This window comes from Carlito syrichta, unplaced genomic scaffold (genome assembly GCF_000164805.1).
Source record: "Carlito syrichta isolate Samal-C Ts95f unplaced genomic scaffold, Tarsius_syrichta-2.0.1 Scaffold130390, whole genome shotgun sequence".
NCBI lineage: Eukaryota > Metazoa > Chordata > Mammalia > Primates > Tarsiidae > Carlito > Carlito syrichta.
In genome coordinates, this window is record NW_007074486.1 from 395,918 (window position 1) to 416,638 (window position 20,721).

The 20,721-nt window shown below is 43.1% G+C and overlaps 1 protein-coding gene across 1 annotated transcript in view; it reads right to left on the reverse strand.

Annotated features, from left to right (window-relative positions):
* TULP4 (tubby like protein 4) overlaps positions 1-20,721 on the reverse strand; it is a 103,137-nt gene that overhangs the window by 38,027 nt on the left and 44,389 nt on the right. The window contains exons 5-7 of the mRNA XM_008048978.1: positions 12,706-12,886; positions 9,481-9,615; positions 1,239-1,405 (exon numbers count right to left, since the gene is read on the reverse strand). Of these exons, the coding sequence (XP_008047169.1) occupies positions 1,239-1,405; positions 9,481-9,615; positions 12,706-12,886 (483 nt within the window). The remainder of the gene's footprint in view (positions 1-1,238; positions 1,406-9,480; positions 9,616-12,705; positions 12,887-20,721) is intronic.

The window sequence follows — 20,721 nt, forward strand, 5'->3', positions numbered from 1 at the left end:
CTCAAAATAAAAAAAAAAAAAATACCTGCACATGTATGTTTATCGCAGCATTGTTCACAATAGCAAGATTATGGAACCAACCATGCTGTCCATCAAAAGAGGGTTGGATTTAAAAAATGTGGTACATATACACAATGAGTATCACGCAGCCATAAAAAAGAACAAAATCATGAATTTCGCAGCAACCTGGATGGAATTGGAGTTTATAATACTGAATGATCTCTCACAGAAACAAAGATCTGCATATCACATGTTTTCACTCATAAGTGGACCTTGAACAACTATTGTAATACTATAAGAAAAGGATTGACAGTGGCGGGAACCTATGAGGGGGCAGGGAGGGGAAGGGAGGTGGGATTAATGGTAGTCAATATCTGTCTGGGGACGGGAGAGCACACCTCTCAACAAGTGTACCTGCACAATGCATATTTGTATACCAAACCCTTAACTGTAATCCACAATTTTAAAATAAAAAATATGTTAAAAAAAAAAGAAGTCTCCATTTGTAGGAGTGTTTCCTTCCCTCTCTGCACCGGAAAAGGATGACTGAACTGCTGGAGACTCTTAATCAAAGGAGAAAAGGCACTGGCTTAAATATGCAAAATCAAACCTCTCCTTTGTTTAATAAGGCTTTTTAAAACTGGGCCTTTCCAATCACACCCTTCTTTACTTGTTTCAGCAAAGCATTTACACCTGAAGTCTAAGACAGTCTTCTGAGCTGATCTAGAGATTTACTCATTTCTCTAGGCTAATGTCCATGTACACAGGAGGTATACATTTTATCAGACTTCTGTTTGTTTTTCTTCTGTTATTCTACTTTTTGTTACAGGGAGTCCCAGCTAAGAACTTGTGAAAGGTAGAAATGAAAATTATTATTCTCCCCTACAAGTGAATAAATGAAGATTCGGCATTTATTTGTGAAAGATTCTGATTTCCACTTCAGACTGTTGATAAACACCAGTCGAGTCTGCTTATTCACTATCTGGTCATTTGACTGGAAAATGGAATAGAGCATTCTGGTAAAAAGACCAGAACTGCTTTCTCCCTTATTTCTCCTGGTTTATATTCCATAATTCAATTAAGGTCAAAAAAAGTAAAATAAAATTTGTCAAAGATAATTACAATAAGTATAACCTACTCATAAGTATTTAACAAACTAGCGGATACCAACATCGTGGTGTCACTTCTTGAAAGCAGCCAATGAGATTATGTACCCAATTTCTTAAGCACGTCCTTACCTGCACAAGTGTGTCCAGTGTGAAAATGTGCTCCCCACGAACATTGTAGAACTTTACCATGGCACTCTTCAGAAGGGGACCGTTGGGAAGCTCACCAAGATGGGCCTGTCGTTCCATCCCAGCGACTGCCAGCAAATCCCCCTGCGTGCACCACTGGGCCACCACCTCTGAAACCACAGAGAAGAGAGGGTCAGCATGAGGGCATGGCCTTCCCTCAACTGTTACTCAGCAAGGTGACTGTTTGTCATCAATACTTTAAAAAACAGAGACACTGAGCAAATACAACAGTGGCTCTTCCCTGTTCTCTCATGAGAACAATGACCCACTTCTTTGCATATGACAGACTCCTCTTTACCGGTGTTTATTACATGAATGGGGATTGCAGTTCCCCTGAAACAACAAAATCAGGTACAAACCCAGATATAATAAAGTTGGCATGTTAAATATCTATCTCCAATACCAGCATTTCCATAATGAGACTTCCAGAACTTTTTTTATTTTGGAGAAAGCAAGATAATAAAACTTGTGGCTGTATGTCACATAAGTGCTTGTCCCACTGCTGTGTCCTCCACTATTACAGATGGCTCAAAGAGCTTCTAAATGCTAAAAGTAAAACAAAAGCAAAGCCTAAGTTTATATTCATTTAATTTCTGGGTCTCATTGGGCAGATAAACTTCATATAAAGGCTATAACATGCATGTATGTGAGGCCTCTGACTTTTCATTCAACACAGGATGATGAATGGGGGCTTAGAAAAGACAACAATCCTCCTGCTAGGTGGTAGTACTGCCAGAGGAATTTTCTGGAGATTTAATGCCCACCTACAAGCCGCTCAGTGCTGATGAGAAACAGCTATTAAATGGTATCTTATACCAACGTGAGCAATTTACTTACTTATTGCTGGTAAAAAAGTTACTAGTACTAATAGGATTTATGGCATATTTTTTTTCTCCCTCAAGACCCTAACACCATAATATTGGTTTACACAGAGATCTCTGAAATCCAGAACTAAATGGTTCAATTTGGACAGAACTTAAAGAAAATACTTTGCCTTGATGGGTCTATAGTAGTTCAGAGCAGGGGCTGGAATTCAGCAGCTCAGGCACCCCATCAGGACACAAAGGACAACAGGAGCCCTCTTCTTCATGTACAATAATGACTCTGATGCTCCTGCTAACACGTTCTGAGGTCACTGATGTGTTTCCACCTCCCTTGAAAACTGGAGAGAGTTCCCTGGGGCAAGACAGTTTTCCAGACCCAGAGAACCCAGGGCTTTCTCATTAAGCTAGCCATAGAACAGATACTAGGGAGACAAAGAAGGCTGAGCAAAAGCAGTTACAGACAAACACAAAGTGGAAAACATGCTAACAATCTGACACAGTAAAAGCATCAATAAAGTGTACCCCCCCAATAAAAGGATAGGAATAAAGTTAAGTACAAACCAGGAAACTGAAAAATCATGTAAAAGCATCCAGAAAATACCCTGGCAAATAAGATCTTTTCACAGATGGGAGGAAGAAGTGAGAGGATTTGAGCACTTAATAAATGAGCTCGGAGAGCTCAACACCCAGGTCTAACTAGAGGAAAAGCCTGGTCATGAGCAGGAAACAGACATGAATTCTCTGGAGAGAAGATTTGGGTATACAAGGAAATCAAAAGGAGAAGCAACTGACATTAACAGGCAAAGAGGTGGCAGAGAGGACAGCTGAAAGTTTCCCAGGACAGAAATCTCACTGTAATACTGTGTAAGTGAAGGAAGACGACAACACTAGGTCTTCAAGGCTCCTCATTTGACCTGCTTTGGTCAGTGGGTGAGTGAATAACTCTACCATTCTTTTATTTATTTATTTATTTATTTTTGAGTTGGAGTCTCACTCTGTCGCCCAGGCTGGAGTGCAATGGCACACTCAGTCACTCCAGCATTGATCTGCTGGGCTCTGGCGATCCTTCCACCTCAGCCTTCCAAGTAGGCAGAACTACAGACACGTGCTAGCATGCCTGGCTGATTTTTGATTTATTGTAGAGATGAGGTCTCGCCAAGTTGTCCGGGTTGGTCTTGAACTTGCAGGCTCAGGCAATCCACTCACCTCGGTCTCCCAAAGAGCTGGGATTACAAGCTGAGCCTCCAAGCCAAGCCTTCATTTATTTTTAAAATAAGATTCTTTGAATTGTGTCACAAGGTGGTTGTCCCCAACAGAAAAGTGGGTTGTTGTCCCTGCAGGGCTGACTGAGACACACAGTGTGAGCACACAATGTGTTCAGACTACTCAGAGACTCAGCAAGTAAACTCTGGGCATGCCCCAGGGGCTCTGGCACTAACTAGATGAATTCTCTGTCTGAGGCAAGAATCAGTCCAAATATTAATGAGCAAACTCTCAGGGAACTCTTTAATGCAGAAGCACAAGTTATACGGAGACAGAAGTTACCTACACAGGCAAGTCACACTTTTAAAAAAGAATAAATTCCATATGAATAAAGTCATTTCTTATTCTGATGATTACAGAACTAGCAGCATCAAGGGACACACAGCTGTGGGCCCGTCTGACATTTAGCATGGAGCAGTCCTGTGCCATGACAGGCACAGCAGTAACAGGGAAATAGGCTTGCTCATAAAACCATGACATGAAGAATTCAGGAGAGCGACCAAGAGAGAATAAACTTGAATTGTTCAATGTCAACCAAAGGTATGTGAGCACTGCAGAGGCTGAATTCCTAGGGTTGGAGTTTAAAATTCTCACAAATTCATGGAAAATGAAAGTTAAAAAAAAAAATTCATTCAATTTCTAGATGTCACTCTGATGAGGAGAAGATAAGAAACTGAGATCTGGTCAGGACAGAACCTCTGTTTCAGAATTTTTTTGTACACTATGTTTGCCTTATTTTAAAAAATACTACCTAGGTTCTTTGCCCAAGATTTCAGTAGTAATCTTATTTGTCTGAATCTCTAAAAATTTCTTTCAGAATATGATCTAAAAGGAGTAAATGACGTTCTATTCAGTAGCCATCTTTTCACTTTTCCTGAAGCTACCTGGCACAGGCTCAGATGCCTCTCATGTGGGTCGTGAGCAGTTCCAAGGCATAAAAGAGGGCCATCCCCCTGAAGGAGAGTTTTCTCAATAATTTTGGGGGTATGTGTGGGTTTTGTTCTCTTTATGTTTTACACAAAGAAAATCAGCGGTTGTACACTACTTTACTTTACTTTGGATCTTTTTTGGTAAAAGCCTGGAAGGTTATATGTAGTCAGTGATACGAAAATTTAGTTCTTTTGTGTTAAGAAGAAGCTTCTTGTGAGGTATTAGCGCCGAGTCAAAAAAGAAGCAAGTAACATTTAACAGAAAAAGAGCTGTGGACCAGGCGGGGTGGCTCAAGCCTGTAATCCCAGCACTTTGGAAGGCAAGTGGACTGCCTGAGCCCATGGGTTCAAGACCAGCCTGGGCAACTTGGTGAGACCTCATCTCTACAATAAATCAAAAATTAGCTGGGTGTGGTAATGCACGCCTGTAGTTCCCGCTACTTGGAAGGCTGAGGCAGAAGGATCACCAGAGCCTAGTAGGTCGACGCTGGAGTGGCCGTAAGCATGCCATTGCACTCCAGCCTGGGCCACGGAGTGAGACTCCAACGCAGAAAAAAAAAAAATTAGCCAGGTGTGGTAGCGTGCACCTGTAGTTCTGGCTACTTGGAAGGCTGAGGTGGAAGGATCACCTGAGTCCAGCAGGTCGACCCCTGGGGTGGCCGTGGGTGTGTCACTGCACTCCAGCCTGGATGACAGAGTGAAACTCCAACTCAAAAAAAAAGAAAAGAAAAGAAAAAGAAGCTGGGCTCGGTGGCTCAGCCTGTAATCCCATGCCTTTGGGAGGCTGAGGTGAGTGGACTGCCTGAGCCTGGGGGTTTGCGACCCGCCTGGGCAACTTGGCGAGACCTCATCTCTACAATAAATCAAAAAAAAAAATTAGCTGGGTGTGGTCACGCATGCCTGTAGTTCCAGCTACTTGGAAGGCTGAGGCAGAAGGATCGCCGGAGCCCAGCAGGTTGAGACTGCGGTGGCTGGGAGCAGCCACTGCACTCCAGTGGGCAGCGGAGTGAGACTCCAACTCATAAAAAAAAAAAAAGAAAAGAAAAAGAGCTATGCTCTTAACAAACACCACACATATTGTGGCTACCAGTTGGGAGTCTGGTTAACTCAGTCCTTTGTCCCTTAGATTACTATGTTAATAATTTACCTTTTTATTAGTCATTAGATGTATGTATATGTGTGTGTGTACACATGCATGTGGGTTGAGGGGGTAAAGAGGGAGGGGGAAGAAGGGGAAGTGAGAGAAAAAGAGGGACAGATGGAAGGAAGGAGGGAGGGAGGGGAAATGAAAGGGAGAAAAAAGGGAGAAAGGAGGGAAGAGGGAGGAAGAGGAAGGGAGAGAGGGAGAGGGGAGAGGGAGGAGATAGAAACGAATTAGCAAAGTGTGTGATGGTAAAATAACAGGTACATTTTGTTTAAGGAGTAAGTTTTTAGTGAGCATAGTAAGGACTGAAAAAAAGGGCATGTTTTCAAGGAAGGCAATGGCAACAAATCTGTATCAGGCCAAGCTGCAGGAGCAGAGAGCAGCACTGACTAAAACCACCCCACTGCAAAAATCCCCTCTGGATTTTCTCAGTGTGCTCAATGAAATGATAAAAAGATGAAATTCTGCAAAACAGAACCAACAAACAAAGCCCAGGGGCTTTAGCACTTTCATTTCCAGGCAAGTGCAGGATGAAATCAGAAGTGCCTCTGGGAGGCTGCTTTATACTGAGAGATGAACTGGCTTGGGCAGAGAATTTCTGAACTCATGGCTGAATTGTTTTCCGGAAGAACGAATAAAAGTCACGACAAAGGGTAAAAAAGTCACGTAAAGTAAACCAAACTTACTACTCGATGAACAGAAATCCCCAAAGCTGAGTTACTCAGAATTTCTTCCCAAGGCAGAACTTCCTCAGCAAACAATAGGAAAGCAAATGCAGGGCTCCCACCCTCTCCCCCAGAACCCAGCCCTGGCACCCACATATAAATCTGCAGTGAAAATGAAGTATGCTAGCTGATACGGAAGAGTCCTGGGACTAGGAGCTACTTGGAATTCTAAGTTCTTCTGCACATGACACACATTACAGTGCTGGTGATAAACTAGACAGTATCATGAGTCACTTTTCACCACTGCAAACGTCCTTTGACGATATTCCTTTGAGACCATAACAAAGAAAAACCAAGTAGATCAGAGACCTTTTTAGTCTACCTTATGAGACAGTGACCAACCTGTCTGTAAAAGAACAGATGACTCTGTGGCTGAAAAATGTTGCCATGTGCCATCTCTGACAGCATTCTGGTCGTCTCTTCCCAGTATTTACTAACATAGCCCATAAGGTAGAGGATAAAAAAAATGAACAAATTACAAAACAAAGAACAATTGCTATTCATACCACATGTAAGACTGAGTCCTTAAAATCTTCTAATACCAAGACAGAAAAGAGCAATTGTCTGTAACACTGTAGTGACGCAGAAAAAGAGACCCTCTGATACGGGGCTTCGGAATGTTAGCACTTTGAATATGAAAGAAACTGGAAGGCTTTAGAACCTGCCTCAGAACCAAGGACTTTCAAATCTTGTTCCCTCCACCCTGCTGAATGCAGGGAGGGACTCTTTCTGGAGTTTCCTGATCTAAGGAAAAATGCAATCGGACTGCCGGGCTAGGAATCTCATCAAATAACCAGGGAACATTTAACTACCAGAGAAAAGATTAAAAGTCATCACCACACTCAGACTTTTCATCTGTTCTTCTGAGGGTTGCTCTAAGAGATTACCTGGGAGACTTCATCTACATAATAAGACAACCTTTGTTCACAGTACAGTTCCACCTCTTACTTTCCCCAGAACTTGCCAGTCACATTCAGTTTCAGATAATCATTTACAAGATAACAACTACCTCCTAGGTCCATTCACTTCCCCTAAAAATCACTTACTACTCATCACAATTGCCTAGAGCTCCCATTTCCCTCTCCCCCCATGAAAAGGATATATAAGTATCAATCATCTGGCCTTTCTTTGAATCTCATATTTTATAGGCTCCTTGTTTATGCCTGTTAATAAACATATATGCTTTTTCTCCTATTAATTTGTCTATTGTCAGTCACTTTGGCAAACCTTCAGAGAGGACAGAAGGGATCCTTTCCTCTACCCCACAACACCTAATGGACAGTACCAGTTCATTTCCATTTAATCTAACTTTCTGAAACTCAAAAGAAACAGAACAAAAGCATCTCTTCACATGAAAGTGTGACTAATTGAAACATTTTTAGGTTAGATTTAGATAGCTAGTTAAGTAAGGACTAGAATGCTAAATTTGCTCGAATGTTTAGTATAATACTCAAGTAAAAAAATTCCTTATTTGGGAGGACCACTTTGGGTCACCTCTCCAAGTCACCTAATAAGTGCTCCTGTTCTGTTGCAAGTTTGGTTGAAGCATGTTAGAAGTGGTACTCCAGTACAGTCTAATTTGACAGACATGATAGAGATGATACATTTGATAAAGAACCAAAGTTCAGGATTCCAGATCTAGAGGTAGGCTCTCAAAAAATTAATAAACTCAGTTATAAGGTTTAAAAATAGAATTTTTGAAGAGAAAAATTGAACTTGGATTATTAAAAACATGGGAAAATTTATGATAACGATTCCTATATTTTACCTCCATTAAAAACAAAATATTCAGAAAATAACTTACAGAAAAGCATAAGGAATTTAAAGTTCATTATCACCATCACAAAAAGTACTTACTCAGTTCCTACTGGGGCCTAGCTGTGGTATAAAGAAGGACCTCTACGTAGTTCATGTCCCTCAGGAGTTTATAAGCTAAATAATTTCTTATGATTGTAGTTCTGAAACAATAGACTGGGATACCCAAAAAAGAGAGTATAATTTGCTTCTTAAAATATTCTATAGTTAGTTGGGCTTGGTGGCTCAGCCTGTAATCCCGCGCCTTTGGGAGGCTGAGGTGAGTGAATTGCCTGAGCCCGCGGGTTCGAGACCCGCCTGGGCAGCGAGACCTCATCTCTACAACAAATCAAAAAATCAGCCGGGTGTGGTAGCGCATGCCTGTAATTCCGGCTACTCGGAAGGCTGAGGCGGAAGGATCCGGAGCCCAGCAGGCGAGGCTGTGGTGGCTGGGAGCGGTCCCTGCACTCCAGTCTGGATGACTGAGTGAGACTCCAATTCAAAAAAAAAAAATTCTATAGTTTTAAAATAGAGTTAAGAAGTGCTTGAGGGGTGTGGAGGCTGGTCTAATTCCTGCCAACCAACAGTTAAGTTTATGGATTTGAATCTCTATATCCCTGTGATGCCTGAATAATTCAGACAAGCAGCAGCAACACATGGCAAAGACTCTCTAGACTGACAGTCAGCTTTGAATGACAGTTACCAAAGTACCAAAGGTCTTAGCTTATCTGCTACCTCCCCACTCAGATTATAGTAGGTCCTTTTAACATCAAGGGCCAGAAGCAGGCCAGGTATTGAATTTTAAAACCTTTCCACATTGCACCACTGAAGTCCAAAGAGACAGACTGTTTTTCCAAAGAATTCACCAGGGTCACAACATCAGCAGTATTCTTGAATTCTGAACATTCCATATGCCTATGCCCACTGATTTTCTTTTGAGATAACACTTTGTAACATCTATCAGGAAGGTACCAGCACTTTACCATTGCCCTTCACATCAATACCTCAGTCTAGCAATTGTGGAACCTCCACAAGTCTTTCAAGGTAACTTTACTGCACAATGATCGGTTCCTTAATAAGCCTGCCAGATTCTTAAATTACAGAGGTTTCTGTGTAAATGATGTCTTGCACACCATCTGCTGCCTCAGGAATGGCAGGTGCTGCAGTCCATTACTGTACAGACACGGTGTAAGCCAGATGCAAACACACTTGTACACCTGAAAGAGGATCATCTTTGTCATGGTGAAGAAAAGAGCAGGTTAAAACAGAGACTGGATGTCAGGAATCCCCCCTCGAGATAAGACTAGGTATGTACTTTTCAGATAAGCTCCCTCCCTCCCTTGAGGAGCTAAGGGGAAGTGACCTTAGTTAACAGACTCCATTATTCCCAGAAGAGGTCAACACAGAGGACAGGAATCAATAAGTACTGGGTATACAACACCAGCCTGGAAGGCAAAGATGCATACTGCCAATCTGCAGGGCTAGGGTATATGCAGCATTCTGTACCTTTCAGGCCTGAGCGGATGACAGTGGGAGACAAGTCATCGTAGTTGTTCATTAAACTGATGTCTCCCGAGGTGAAGCTGACGGTGAGCAGAGGCTTGATGTTCTGCACTGGAATGGGATACGCTGCTGGACCATCTGTGGGAAGACAAGTGCTAAGTGACTGGGAGGTGAGACACAACCCAAACTCAGTTTCCCAAGGCTTTTGGTCCCACGTGGTGCCTTAAAAACTGCCTGATAATGCAGGTCCTGCTCTGGATTGGGATGTTGCCAAATAAGACCTTTAAGAATGACACAAGGGCCATCTGGGGCACAGAAAACCATGGAGGGAAGAGCAGGACATGGGAGACACAGCCGTGGAGGCCACTGCAGGGTGGTGACAGCATGCATGAAAAACTTATTAACATATATTAATGTGTTATATGCTTCTAATGATGCATAAACTAAGTGATTTTCATGTCATACAACATACAAGGAGGGCGGGAAGAAGGCTGGAAATGTTTTAATTCCGGTTCAACACACAGAGGAAGTTGCTTTTCAATGCTCCTTCGTTGACTGTTATAGGAAATGAGTAGAGCTCAGCAGCCACCATTAGTTCCTTTGTACTTGGGGGTTTACTACAGAGACTCCAAATTTGGAGACAAGGATGAGCTTGAATGTGGCTCATAAGGAGTCTAGTTGCATCTGCAGAGCATGACTGGCAGAAAAGAAACCCTGCTTTGTAAGTTCAGGGAGTCTTGTCCAGACGTGAAGGAAGGGGCCATGATGGACCATGTACCAAGCCTTTCACAGGCTGCTTAAACAAGTAGAAGTCCTTCCAACATGCCTGAGTGAGTCAGGCTCTTTCAGAAGGCTCCTGCAGGCTTTACAACCACATGGAGCCCTTCCTCAGGGTGGGCCTGGCCGCTGCCTGCAAAGGAAGCCCAGTGACTACTCCCCATTGCCTCAAGCTGGGACACTGCACTGCACCTGTGCTGACATTCCCTAGGCTGCTAGGAAGAGCCCCATTACCCCAAAAGGTGAGCACCTATTATCCTCTAAATTGTCTCATTGCATCTGAGAAGAATAACTTGTCAGAGGAGAGAGGAGCAATCAGAGACTAAATTCTGTTCTTGGAGTTACACTGGACTTCCCTCATGTACTTAGTCTTTGGACCAAGTTTCTCTCAATTATCAAACAGGGTTAAGTATTAAAATTAACCAATTAATTTTAAAAAAATGAAAATGGGGCTAAGTAAATCTGGACTCAACCTTGTAAAACACATCTGTTTTAAAAGTATGATGAGTCCATGTCATACCGACATTGACTTCATCACCACAAGGCTATAGAAACATGACCAACACTTCCCTCAAGGCTGGCATCCTACTAGGAAAGGGGACAGTTAACCACTTAGTGGATTTACAGGTGCTAGGAATACCAATAAACACCCTCCCAAGACTCACTTATCCTGAAAAGCTACTACCAGTCTTAATTGTTTTTCATATGTAAACAATGCCTTCTAAAAGGAATAAATGCATGAATGAGTATGTGTGTGTACACATATACATATGTTGCTGGGAAGCAAAACATTATCTCTGTGACAGGACAGAGAAAAACAAGAACACTGCAAGTACTAACAGAGACAGACACTGATGGGGAAGACACAATTTTCCCTGGACCAGCCCTTCATAGGATGATATGTCCCATGGTGGCAGGAAAGGTTAAAAGCCACCCAGTGTGTGTCCTCTGACTATGAAGGGCAAACAGCAGAATAAGCCCAGCTGTGCAGGGGCCGAGGACAGAAGCCTACAGCAGTATAGCCACTTCTACTCTAGAAGCCAGTCCCTCCCACCATTTCATATTTTCCTTAAAAAAAAAAGAGGTACCCAGATGTGGTGGCTCACACTTGTAATCTCAGTACTTTAGGAGGCTGAGGAGGGAGGATTACTTGAGCCCAGGAGTTGGAGACCAGCCTGAGCAAGAAAGCAAGACTTTGTCTCTACAAAAAATCAAAAAAATTAGCCAGGCATGGTGACATCCACCTGTCATCCCAGGTACCTGGTAGGCTGAGACAGAAGGATTACCTGAACTCAGGAGGTCAAGCCATGAGCGCAGCTGGGCTCACTCTGCTGTGTGCCCTCCACAGTCAGAGGACACACACTAACCTTTCCTGCCACTGTGGGACATACCATCCTATGAAGGATGGCCTGAGCTCAGGAGGTCATCAAGGCTGTGGTGAGCCATGACTGTGTCATTGTACTCCAGCTTGGGCAACACAGTGAGATCCAACTTAAAAAAAAAAAAAGTAAATGAATAAATAAAGAGGTGGTTACAGCTAGACAGAAAGAATAAATTCTAGTGTTCTATACCACTGTAGGATAACTACAGTTAACAGTAACATCTTATATAGTTTCAAATACCCCGAAGGAGGGTGCTGAATGTTCCCAACAAGTAGAAAGGAGAAATGTTAATGCCTGAGATAATGGATATACTAACTACCCTGACCTGATCACTATACATTATAGTACTGAAACACCACTGTGCACCCCATAACTATGTACTATTATTATATGTTAATTAAGAAAAACAAGGTGGGTACTTGGGATGAGATACAGTCAAATCCCCGAGTAAGCCAATGCTAAACGTGGATTCTGGAGACCTGAGAGAAGTAATGGAGCTGAAATGTGAAATTATCCCTACAAAGGCTATCTACCACCAGAGTGGTTGCAGGGAGAGGCGGCAGGTTCTTCCGATCTGTGAGGGAGAACTTCTGCCTGAAATAAAGAGGACAGACAGCGATGTGGGTGCTGGCCTTCATTAACGTAGAATTAATCCTTTTCTCATGCAACTAAAGCTGTAGGCTTTAATAACATTAGGGATTTGGAGTAGACCATGTATTAAGTTATAATAATAGCACAGAATTTTTCATCTTTAGCTTTCTTCATTCTCACTAAGCAGCTAAGCCTCAACACCCCAGGGACACCGGAGGAGCCGTATGTCTCATTTAATATGCAGGAAAGTCTAAGCCAGTGGCTTAATCAACTAGACCAGTGACTGAGAAAAGGGACAGCAGAGGGGAGACACTCAACAAGAACAGAGAGGAGGCCAGTCCTGCCTTGTGTTTTGGCTCCAGCACACTTCCCAGAGCGAGGATGCCATGCATATGGTGGCCCCCTCCACGCTCCCCTCCCCTCAAATGCACTTCTCGCCTTTCTGGTAGATGACAAGCAGAGTGGAGCCAACAAGTACCTTGGGGAGGCGCGTAGTCATCCGAGTCTGTGTCGCTTTCACTGCTGTCCTCCACCAGGAAGATTGGGTAGTTCCAGGACATGCCGAGGACACCGTCTGACTCGTGAAGCAGGACATGGGCCAGCATCCTGCCGTGGCAGTCCATGACGATCACCTGCCCGTCGGCTGTGCCAAACAGCACCTGCAACCCAGGACCGGGGCCCTTGACCGAGGGGCAGCAAGGGTTGTCGTTCCTGACACACTTTGCTGCTTACACTTGTCTTAGGAGGACAAAACAGATTTAGAACTAAAGAGACCCAGTTAAGTAACTGAGTGGGCACACAGAACAGCAGGTAGTAGAAGCCTTTCCGGCCACTGCTTAAGAATTGAGCCCGTCTATGAAATGTGCCTAACAGCAGGATGGACATACAAGGCTGCACGGACATTCTCAAAGAATACCAGCAAACCACTACTTCACTATTTGAGGATTTTTTTTTCTTTTATTTAGTTGGAAGAGAGGGGTTAAGAAAATATAATATTCATTTACTTTTCTAGAAAATGAAGCAGCAGCAAAAATTCATTGTGATGATTTTCTCAAATTTAGAAGAAAAAGTTTAGGCTTATGTTTGACCAAAGAGAAAGTACATTTGATTATGTAAGCATGTTATCTAACTGTACTTGGAAAAGAAGATGCTCCTGAAATAATGTTTTCTTTCTAATGTCTAATGTTTTACTTCACTGAGAGTAATAATGGTATTAATGTACTAATTATAATCTAAGGATATATAGTAATGGTATTAATATATCCATTAAGTGCTTACTTTGCACCTAAACACTATGTTCAAAGCTTTACCTCACTAATTGTCAAAACTGAGTTCAGTCCTAGCATTGTCCTGTGGCCCTCAGGTGGGTCTTTGGCTGTGCTAAGGGGCTGCTGTCTGCTCCCAACACATTCTCCCCAGCTTCCCTCCTCAGAGCACGCACCCAGGAGCATGCTGGGTGGTGCTGACAGGCACATGGCCAGAGCTGAGGAACAATCAGGGTAGAGGAAGGCTGGTTGGGTGTTAATGCCCCTCCATGAAAACAGCAAAGGAACACCTTACAGCACTGGAAGCCTCCCTTGACATGAGTGGCGTTAACAGTTGGACATCCTGAGGGAACCTTGGGACCTGGGCAGCAGGACTGCCACTGGGGAGCATGATGCTGTGTTCTCTTCTGCTTTGTGTGATGTTCTCTGTAGTTTCTACATCTGTTGCTATTAAAAACCTTACATCTTTTGTGTCTAATGGGATTTGCAACAATCATGCATGTTGTTATTTCCATTTTATAAACACAGAAACAACTTAAGATAGGTCAAGTGCGTTGACAAAGCCATTCAGTAGCCAAGTCAGGGCTGTCTGACTAGAAAGGCTAGAATTTATCCAAAGGGAAAGCTATTTAAGGCTTTTTCGCTTCTTGTTTCTTTCTGCTTCAGATTTTGACGTTAAGCTCCTTGGGGGCAAAGACTGAGCATAGCTATATCCCTGGCACCTAACAGAGTTTTGGTTACACAGTGGGCACTTTATTGTTAAATGAATGAATGAAAGTCAGTGACAATCAAGAAGTAATTTTAGGGCACACATACTGACACCTGAGATAAATTAATTGTAAGGGAAGATATTCCCTTCATTTGAGAAGCACTAACTTCATAGAATGTACAGAGCTGCTTAAGAATAAATCAACTGCTCATCAATTTATCCTTTTAAATATGATCTACAAATTTAAAAAGGCTAAAACAATTCCCCACCCCCTCCCGGGGTAGCAATGAATCCATTAGTGTATACTGCTTACAGGAAAACTAGAGGAAACTACTAGAAACACAGTCAAATGCATTTTACAAAAAGGTGACATTTTGGCTATCAACAGATAAAATAAGTATCCGATGGCATGTCTACGATGCTCTCATGTGACACAGGCATAGGGATCGAGACACTAGAGCATGGGTCAGACCTGCAGAAGCACTAGAAGGACAGACATTTAACGTGCTTGGTGAGCAGTTTTCAACGACAATAAATACCATGACTTCTTAGAACTTTAACTGAGTTGTGCCATCAACACATGTATCACTATTCTCCTATTTTTACTGTGGGGTTACTTGATTTCTGTCTGACTTCCTCTTAGACAATTTGAGGCCATGGACTGTCATGCACTGAATGTTTATGGGACCCCACCTCAAATTCATATGTGGATGATGTGTGGAGGTGGGGTCTTTGGGAGGCAATCAGGTTTAGATGGGGTCATGAGGGTGCAGCCACATGATGGGGTGAGTGACCTTATGAGAAAAGTATGAGAGACCTGAGGTTGCTTGTTCTTTTTCCCTCTCTACCGAACCCTGAGGAAACACCATGTGAGGACCCAGGGAGAAGATGGCTGTCTACAGCCAGGAAGAGGGCTCCCACAAACGTCCCCAAACGGCTGACACTTCAGTCTTGAACTTGCCAGCCTCCAGAACTGTGAGAAATCCAAGTCTGCTTTTCAGCTACCAGGTCTGCAGTATTTTGTTACAGCAGCCGTAGCTGAGACCTGAACCACGTCAGCTTTGCTCACCAGTATCTCCCTAGGACCTGTCTTAACGTATGACACACAGAGTATTTGCAAAAGAAAGGAAGAAATGCCTCTGCATTAAAAGGTCTTTTGATTTAACATGGATTTTTTCATTCTAAAGAACAGGTACCAGACAAGAGAATAGACATATAATTCCTGATTAAAGGACTGGTGATTTAATGCGTTACCAGTATTCAGCACCACATTAAAGCAAAAGAGAACCAAAAATAGTCTCCAAACCCTCCCTCCCACCATTAATCCATTCCAATTACATCTCTTACAGGAAGACAATCCAGCATTAAGACTAGAAAAAAAGGGGAAAGGAGGCACTAACAGTCTAGTTGTCAAGCAATGATGGAGGAAGTTACTTCGTTTTGCAACAAGTATGTCACAGAGAACTGAAGAACACTGATACAACATGAAACCAGATTCTTAAAAATCACCTCTGCAACAAGTTCTTTGCATGCCTAATCACTTCCAATGAGAAAAAGCTTATTTGAGAAAAGGACTTCAGGAGAACAAGACAGAAGAGTCGAATCATAGCGAATGCACATAAGGCAAATGCATCCATCTCTGCTGCTTCTGGTCATGCCACAGGAGTGTTCTGGATAGACTGGTGCCAGTTCCTCCTTCCCAAGTTCAGCCTCCTCTTCTAGGCTCCTTCATGCCAGTGCTTCTCAGGCTTGGCTCTAGAACTTCTTCTTTCTAGGAAACCTCAATCACACCCATAGCCTCAAGGGATCCCATTCACAGTTGATTCCCTGTCCAGGCCTATGCCCTAAGCCCCAGACTCACACATCCAACTGCCTTCCTGCCATCCCCCCTGGATGTTTCAAAGGCCTTTCAATAACAACATGCCCAGGAGGAAAACTCATGACTGCACTCTTCCTCCAGCAACACACACACAATCAGGTCCCTTACAGCAAAGACTGTAGCTTGTGTCTTACCTCCAATGTCTAGTACATTGTCTGGCACACAGCAGGTGCTCTGACATCGCATGTGAAGGGACCCACCACACAGAATTAACCTTGCTCTAACCATAGCCCCTGACAGCACTCTGAACTTGGCTCTGGTTCTGCATGACTGTCTCCCAATAAACCATGCATAACTCAAGGGCAGGTCTGCACCCCGAGGTTCTCACATACTGCTGTCACAAGCAGATGCTAAATGACTATTAATAAATACATTTCTACCCAAATTTTTGTCCAACTTTTCCTACAATTGAAGGAGTAACTGCTAGCCTTTCTTCTTTAAACTATAAACCAATGCTCAAATCATCCCATAAAACTAGCCCCTTGGCTGAGTGCATGGCTCATGCCTGTAATTCTAGTACTTTGGGAGGCCAAGGTGGGAGAACTGCTTAAGGCTAAAAGTTTGAGACCAGCCTAAGCAATACACAAGACTCCCATCTCTATAAAAAATATAAGAATTAGTGAGGCATTGTGGCTTGTACCTATAGTCCCAGCCACTTAGGAGGCTGAGATGGGAGGATAAGTTGAGCCCAGGAGGTCTAGGTTGCATGAGCCGTGATTGTGTCACTGCCCTCCAGCCTGAGCAACAAAGACAGACAACTATCTCAGAAACAAACAAAAAACCAACCAACCAACCAACCAAAACCTGCCCCCCACCCCAAATATTTTCAAGGATGGATTATGTAAAAGTCTGTCCCCTATTTTCCTGCTGCTTCCTCTGGTACACTGTTCGCTTCAAATATGGGCAGGGCCAATTCTCCCTCTATACTGTGAACTCCAAGACAAGTAAGTGGTAGAAGTCTGTGGGCCGGGTCACACAGGTTCAATGGCTTTCTCTCTGGGTTCAGTTTACTTAAAGCAGCCTTGAATATACTCATTGCAAGGCAGTTTTTAATTATCCACATTTAATACCATTCACATTTAATGGTATCCACATATAATATCTTCATTTCAAGGTACTCCATGCTGAACTATTTTTTATGCAATTATTTAAAAATATACACAATTATTACTAGTTATTTAAAATCAAACAAGCCACAAACCAAAGTGGACAGGGAAAGGAGGTAAAATCACTCAGAAGATGTATTTTTTGAAGCAGCAGTAGCTCATCAGTACCTTTATGTTTGGTCACTGGTGCTCATTTAAATACTTGACTAAAACCATACTGGCAAATGTCAGCTTCAGTCACGTGCGCTGCTCTTTTGTGGTATAGTTTAATTAGTAGTTTTGGAACTAGTTCTTCAAGGAGGTGACTTTCCCCATTTATTTGCTTTTATGATTTAAAGCTGAAGGAACACATTAAAAAACTGACTCCGAATCCCTCCCAGTGGCCTCCCGCCACTGGTGGCAAGCATGGGGTATGTGGCCATGGACAGGAACAAAAGATGGCCATGGTGCCCTTGTTTCCTTTGGAAGGAATCTTTCTGTTCTGAGACGCTGCTAAAGCTAAGCTTTTCTTTTTTAGAATTCCCTGTTGGGTTTCAGAACACTGGCCTTCAAATGTGTTTCAAGACCAGAATTGAATATTTTGCAACTAAAGAAACAGAGACACCAAAATCAGACAGTTGTAAATGACAGAACTGCTCAGCTGACTTACAGAATAGTTCCTGATTTTTTTTTTAAGAGATGAAATGTAATTTCACAGTTGACTATAACAATCACTTCTAAATCTGTGTCTTTGGGCTAAGCATGTAATTTTGAAGTCACTGCATCTCTTTACTGCAGAAAAGACCACTTGTAAACTAACCCACTAAGATGAGAGACTATCCTATGTTTAAAGATTGTCAGAGAAGGAGGTATTCTATCTGCCTCGGGCCTTGAATTTAATGTTAAATGATTCCCATTACTAGAATATCCTTCCTCAAATCTTTCAGGCTCCATTGTAATGTTTAGTCACCCTTCTAATACATACCCACATATCAACTTCTGGCAGTAGAAGGAAATAGTTTGACTATAAGGCCAATGAAAAACGCATTTAACAAGAATATCTCCAGATGGTGTACAAGTAACTGGAAACCCATGACTGCTGGCTGGCTTGGGGATAGCAGGTGGGAGCTTCTCATCATATGTTCAAATGTCCTCTGGAACACTTAGAATTTTGTACCATGTGAAGGTACTATGTATTAAAAATACATTTAAATATACTTTGAGGAAGAAATGTTTCTGGTCTTTAAGTAAGGCACCTCTACCCAGGGTAGCCACCACCAAGAGATGGGGGGGTGAATGTGCACCCTGAGTGGAAGATGTCAAGTGATGCTGGACTCTGTTTAGTCTGCTGGTATACAGTCCACGCCTCCTGGGAAAACCTTTCTTCTGCAAGGGACTCAGGTCTGGGAGTCAGCGGGCAGGGCAGGGTGCCTGTCCTATCTTGACCCCTAACTACTTAATAGGGTAGATGAATCATTCTGCCTCCTGAGTGTTGGTCTCAATTCCCTTTCTGCTTCAAAATGCAACAGCTCTTTAAAACATATCTAAAGACACTTCTACACATGGTGAAAACAGTCATTTCTTCCTGTGGCTACTAACAAACTTCTTTGATAAACGGACTAAGAGGGAGGGATTCCCTGGTCTGTGCCTGCTGCCAGCAGCAGTCAGAGGACAGACATGTGAGACGACCCAGGCAGCAGCACTTATGACCAGTGTCAACGACAGGCCAAGCTGGACCCGAGAGAGCAGGAAGGTCCCATCGAATCATCAAACTACCTCGCAGGGCTGAGCACCCGTGCAAACTGCACTCTGCACTGATTTGTGCATTTTAAAGGGAGAATGAGGGCAGAGGGAGGAGGCACATATTTAGGGGAGCAGAAATAAAAAATGGGAAGGTAATTGTCAGTGTGATTAGAATCTCGGTCTGAGTTTGCTAACTGGAGCTTATCAGAGTTAGGCCCCTGTCCTCCCACAGGGTCTGGGAGATGTGCCCTGTCTTCAGATGCTGACCAGAATAGTTGGTTCTCTTGGTAGTCTCTGTCCTAGAGCAGTTACACAGGGACACAGTTGTGAGTTGCTGGAAACTATGCCAGTGTTTCCTCAAGTGTGTGTGGGGAACAGGGCGGAAAGGGGGCGTGGATGAAATCATTTGTGCTGAGAGTCTGCAGTTTTTAGAGGCCAAGGTTGATGTCAGTTGACAAGAGGGCTCAGAGGGACCCAACCAGAGTGCGGTGAAGGAGACAGACTTTGTCCTGGTGATGGACACTTGTGAAACAGCACATCTTGCCCCTCCTAACATGTACAAGGATATATTCGATGCCCAGGGGCAGGGGCTATCAGAGCAGCAATGTCACACGAAACCCTAGGAAGATCAATTTTGTAGTTCAGTCATCTGGCCAAACACTGACATTCGGGCAAGGTCTCTGTGTCAGCACCAAGGTCATGGTCATGCTGTGAGATTAAGAAATCATATGAAGAAAATCTAATGTTAAATTAACAAGAAACTGACTCTGAGAATGTGTATGTAATAAGAGCCTGTATATGTGAATAATTCCCTCCCATCTTTCATTCTTAATTTATTAAATGCGAATTTCAAGAGAGATTTCTATCCAGCATATTTTATAATTCACCAATATAATTCATATATCTACTGATTCATCAATTCTCTGAGTCAAGAGAGAAAAAAGAGCAACTTGATTTTTAAATATCTTAACTGCCGTAATCAACTAAAACAATGATGAAAGAAAATGAAAAAAAAGCACACAGTAGCTGCACCTGTTTTTGCAAAGAAATATATTTTATCCCACAAAGTGCTCAACAGAGTTGTCAGTATACATGCAAAAATAAATAACTAAAAATGACAAAGTATCGCTTGTAAAAAAGAGCTCTGGAGAGTGGGGCCATCTTCTAACTTCTTTCCTGAGCAATCCATTTCCCTGACTGTAATTTCTGTGCTCTTAGCCTATTTTGGCAAGAACTGTTCCTATGTATATTTAGCTCAGTCTTAAAATAAAGATGGGTTTCCCTTTTGTAGTACACACACTACTAAAAGTCACGGGGCCGCTCTCCCGAGAGGAGGAGAGGGGAACACTCTGCATTGGTGCAGGCAGCTCACATACAAAGCCACATGCCCACTAGTCACCACAGCAGCTCTACCTGCAAGTCCTGCAGCCACTCACAGTCACTGCCAGTCACCAGCAAGAGGCCTGGTGGAAGGGTAGCCTACTGAGGTCTTACTTGAGCAAGTATGTGGATTTTCTTAAAAAAAAGAAAGAAAGAAAGAAAGAAACTCTCAAGCCGGGCTCGGTGGCTCAGCCTGTAATCCCGTGCCTTTGGGAGGCTGAGGTGAGTCGATTGCCTGAGCCCGCGGGTTCATGACCCACCTGGGCAGCGAGACCTCATCTCTACAATAAATCAAAAAAATCAGCTGGGTGTGGTAGCGCGTGCCTATAATTCTGGCTACTCGGAAGGCTGAGGAGGAAGGATTGCCAGAGCCCAGCAGGTCAAGACTGCACTCCAGTCTGGGTGACAGAGTGAGACTCCAACTCAAAAAAAA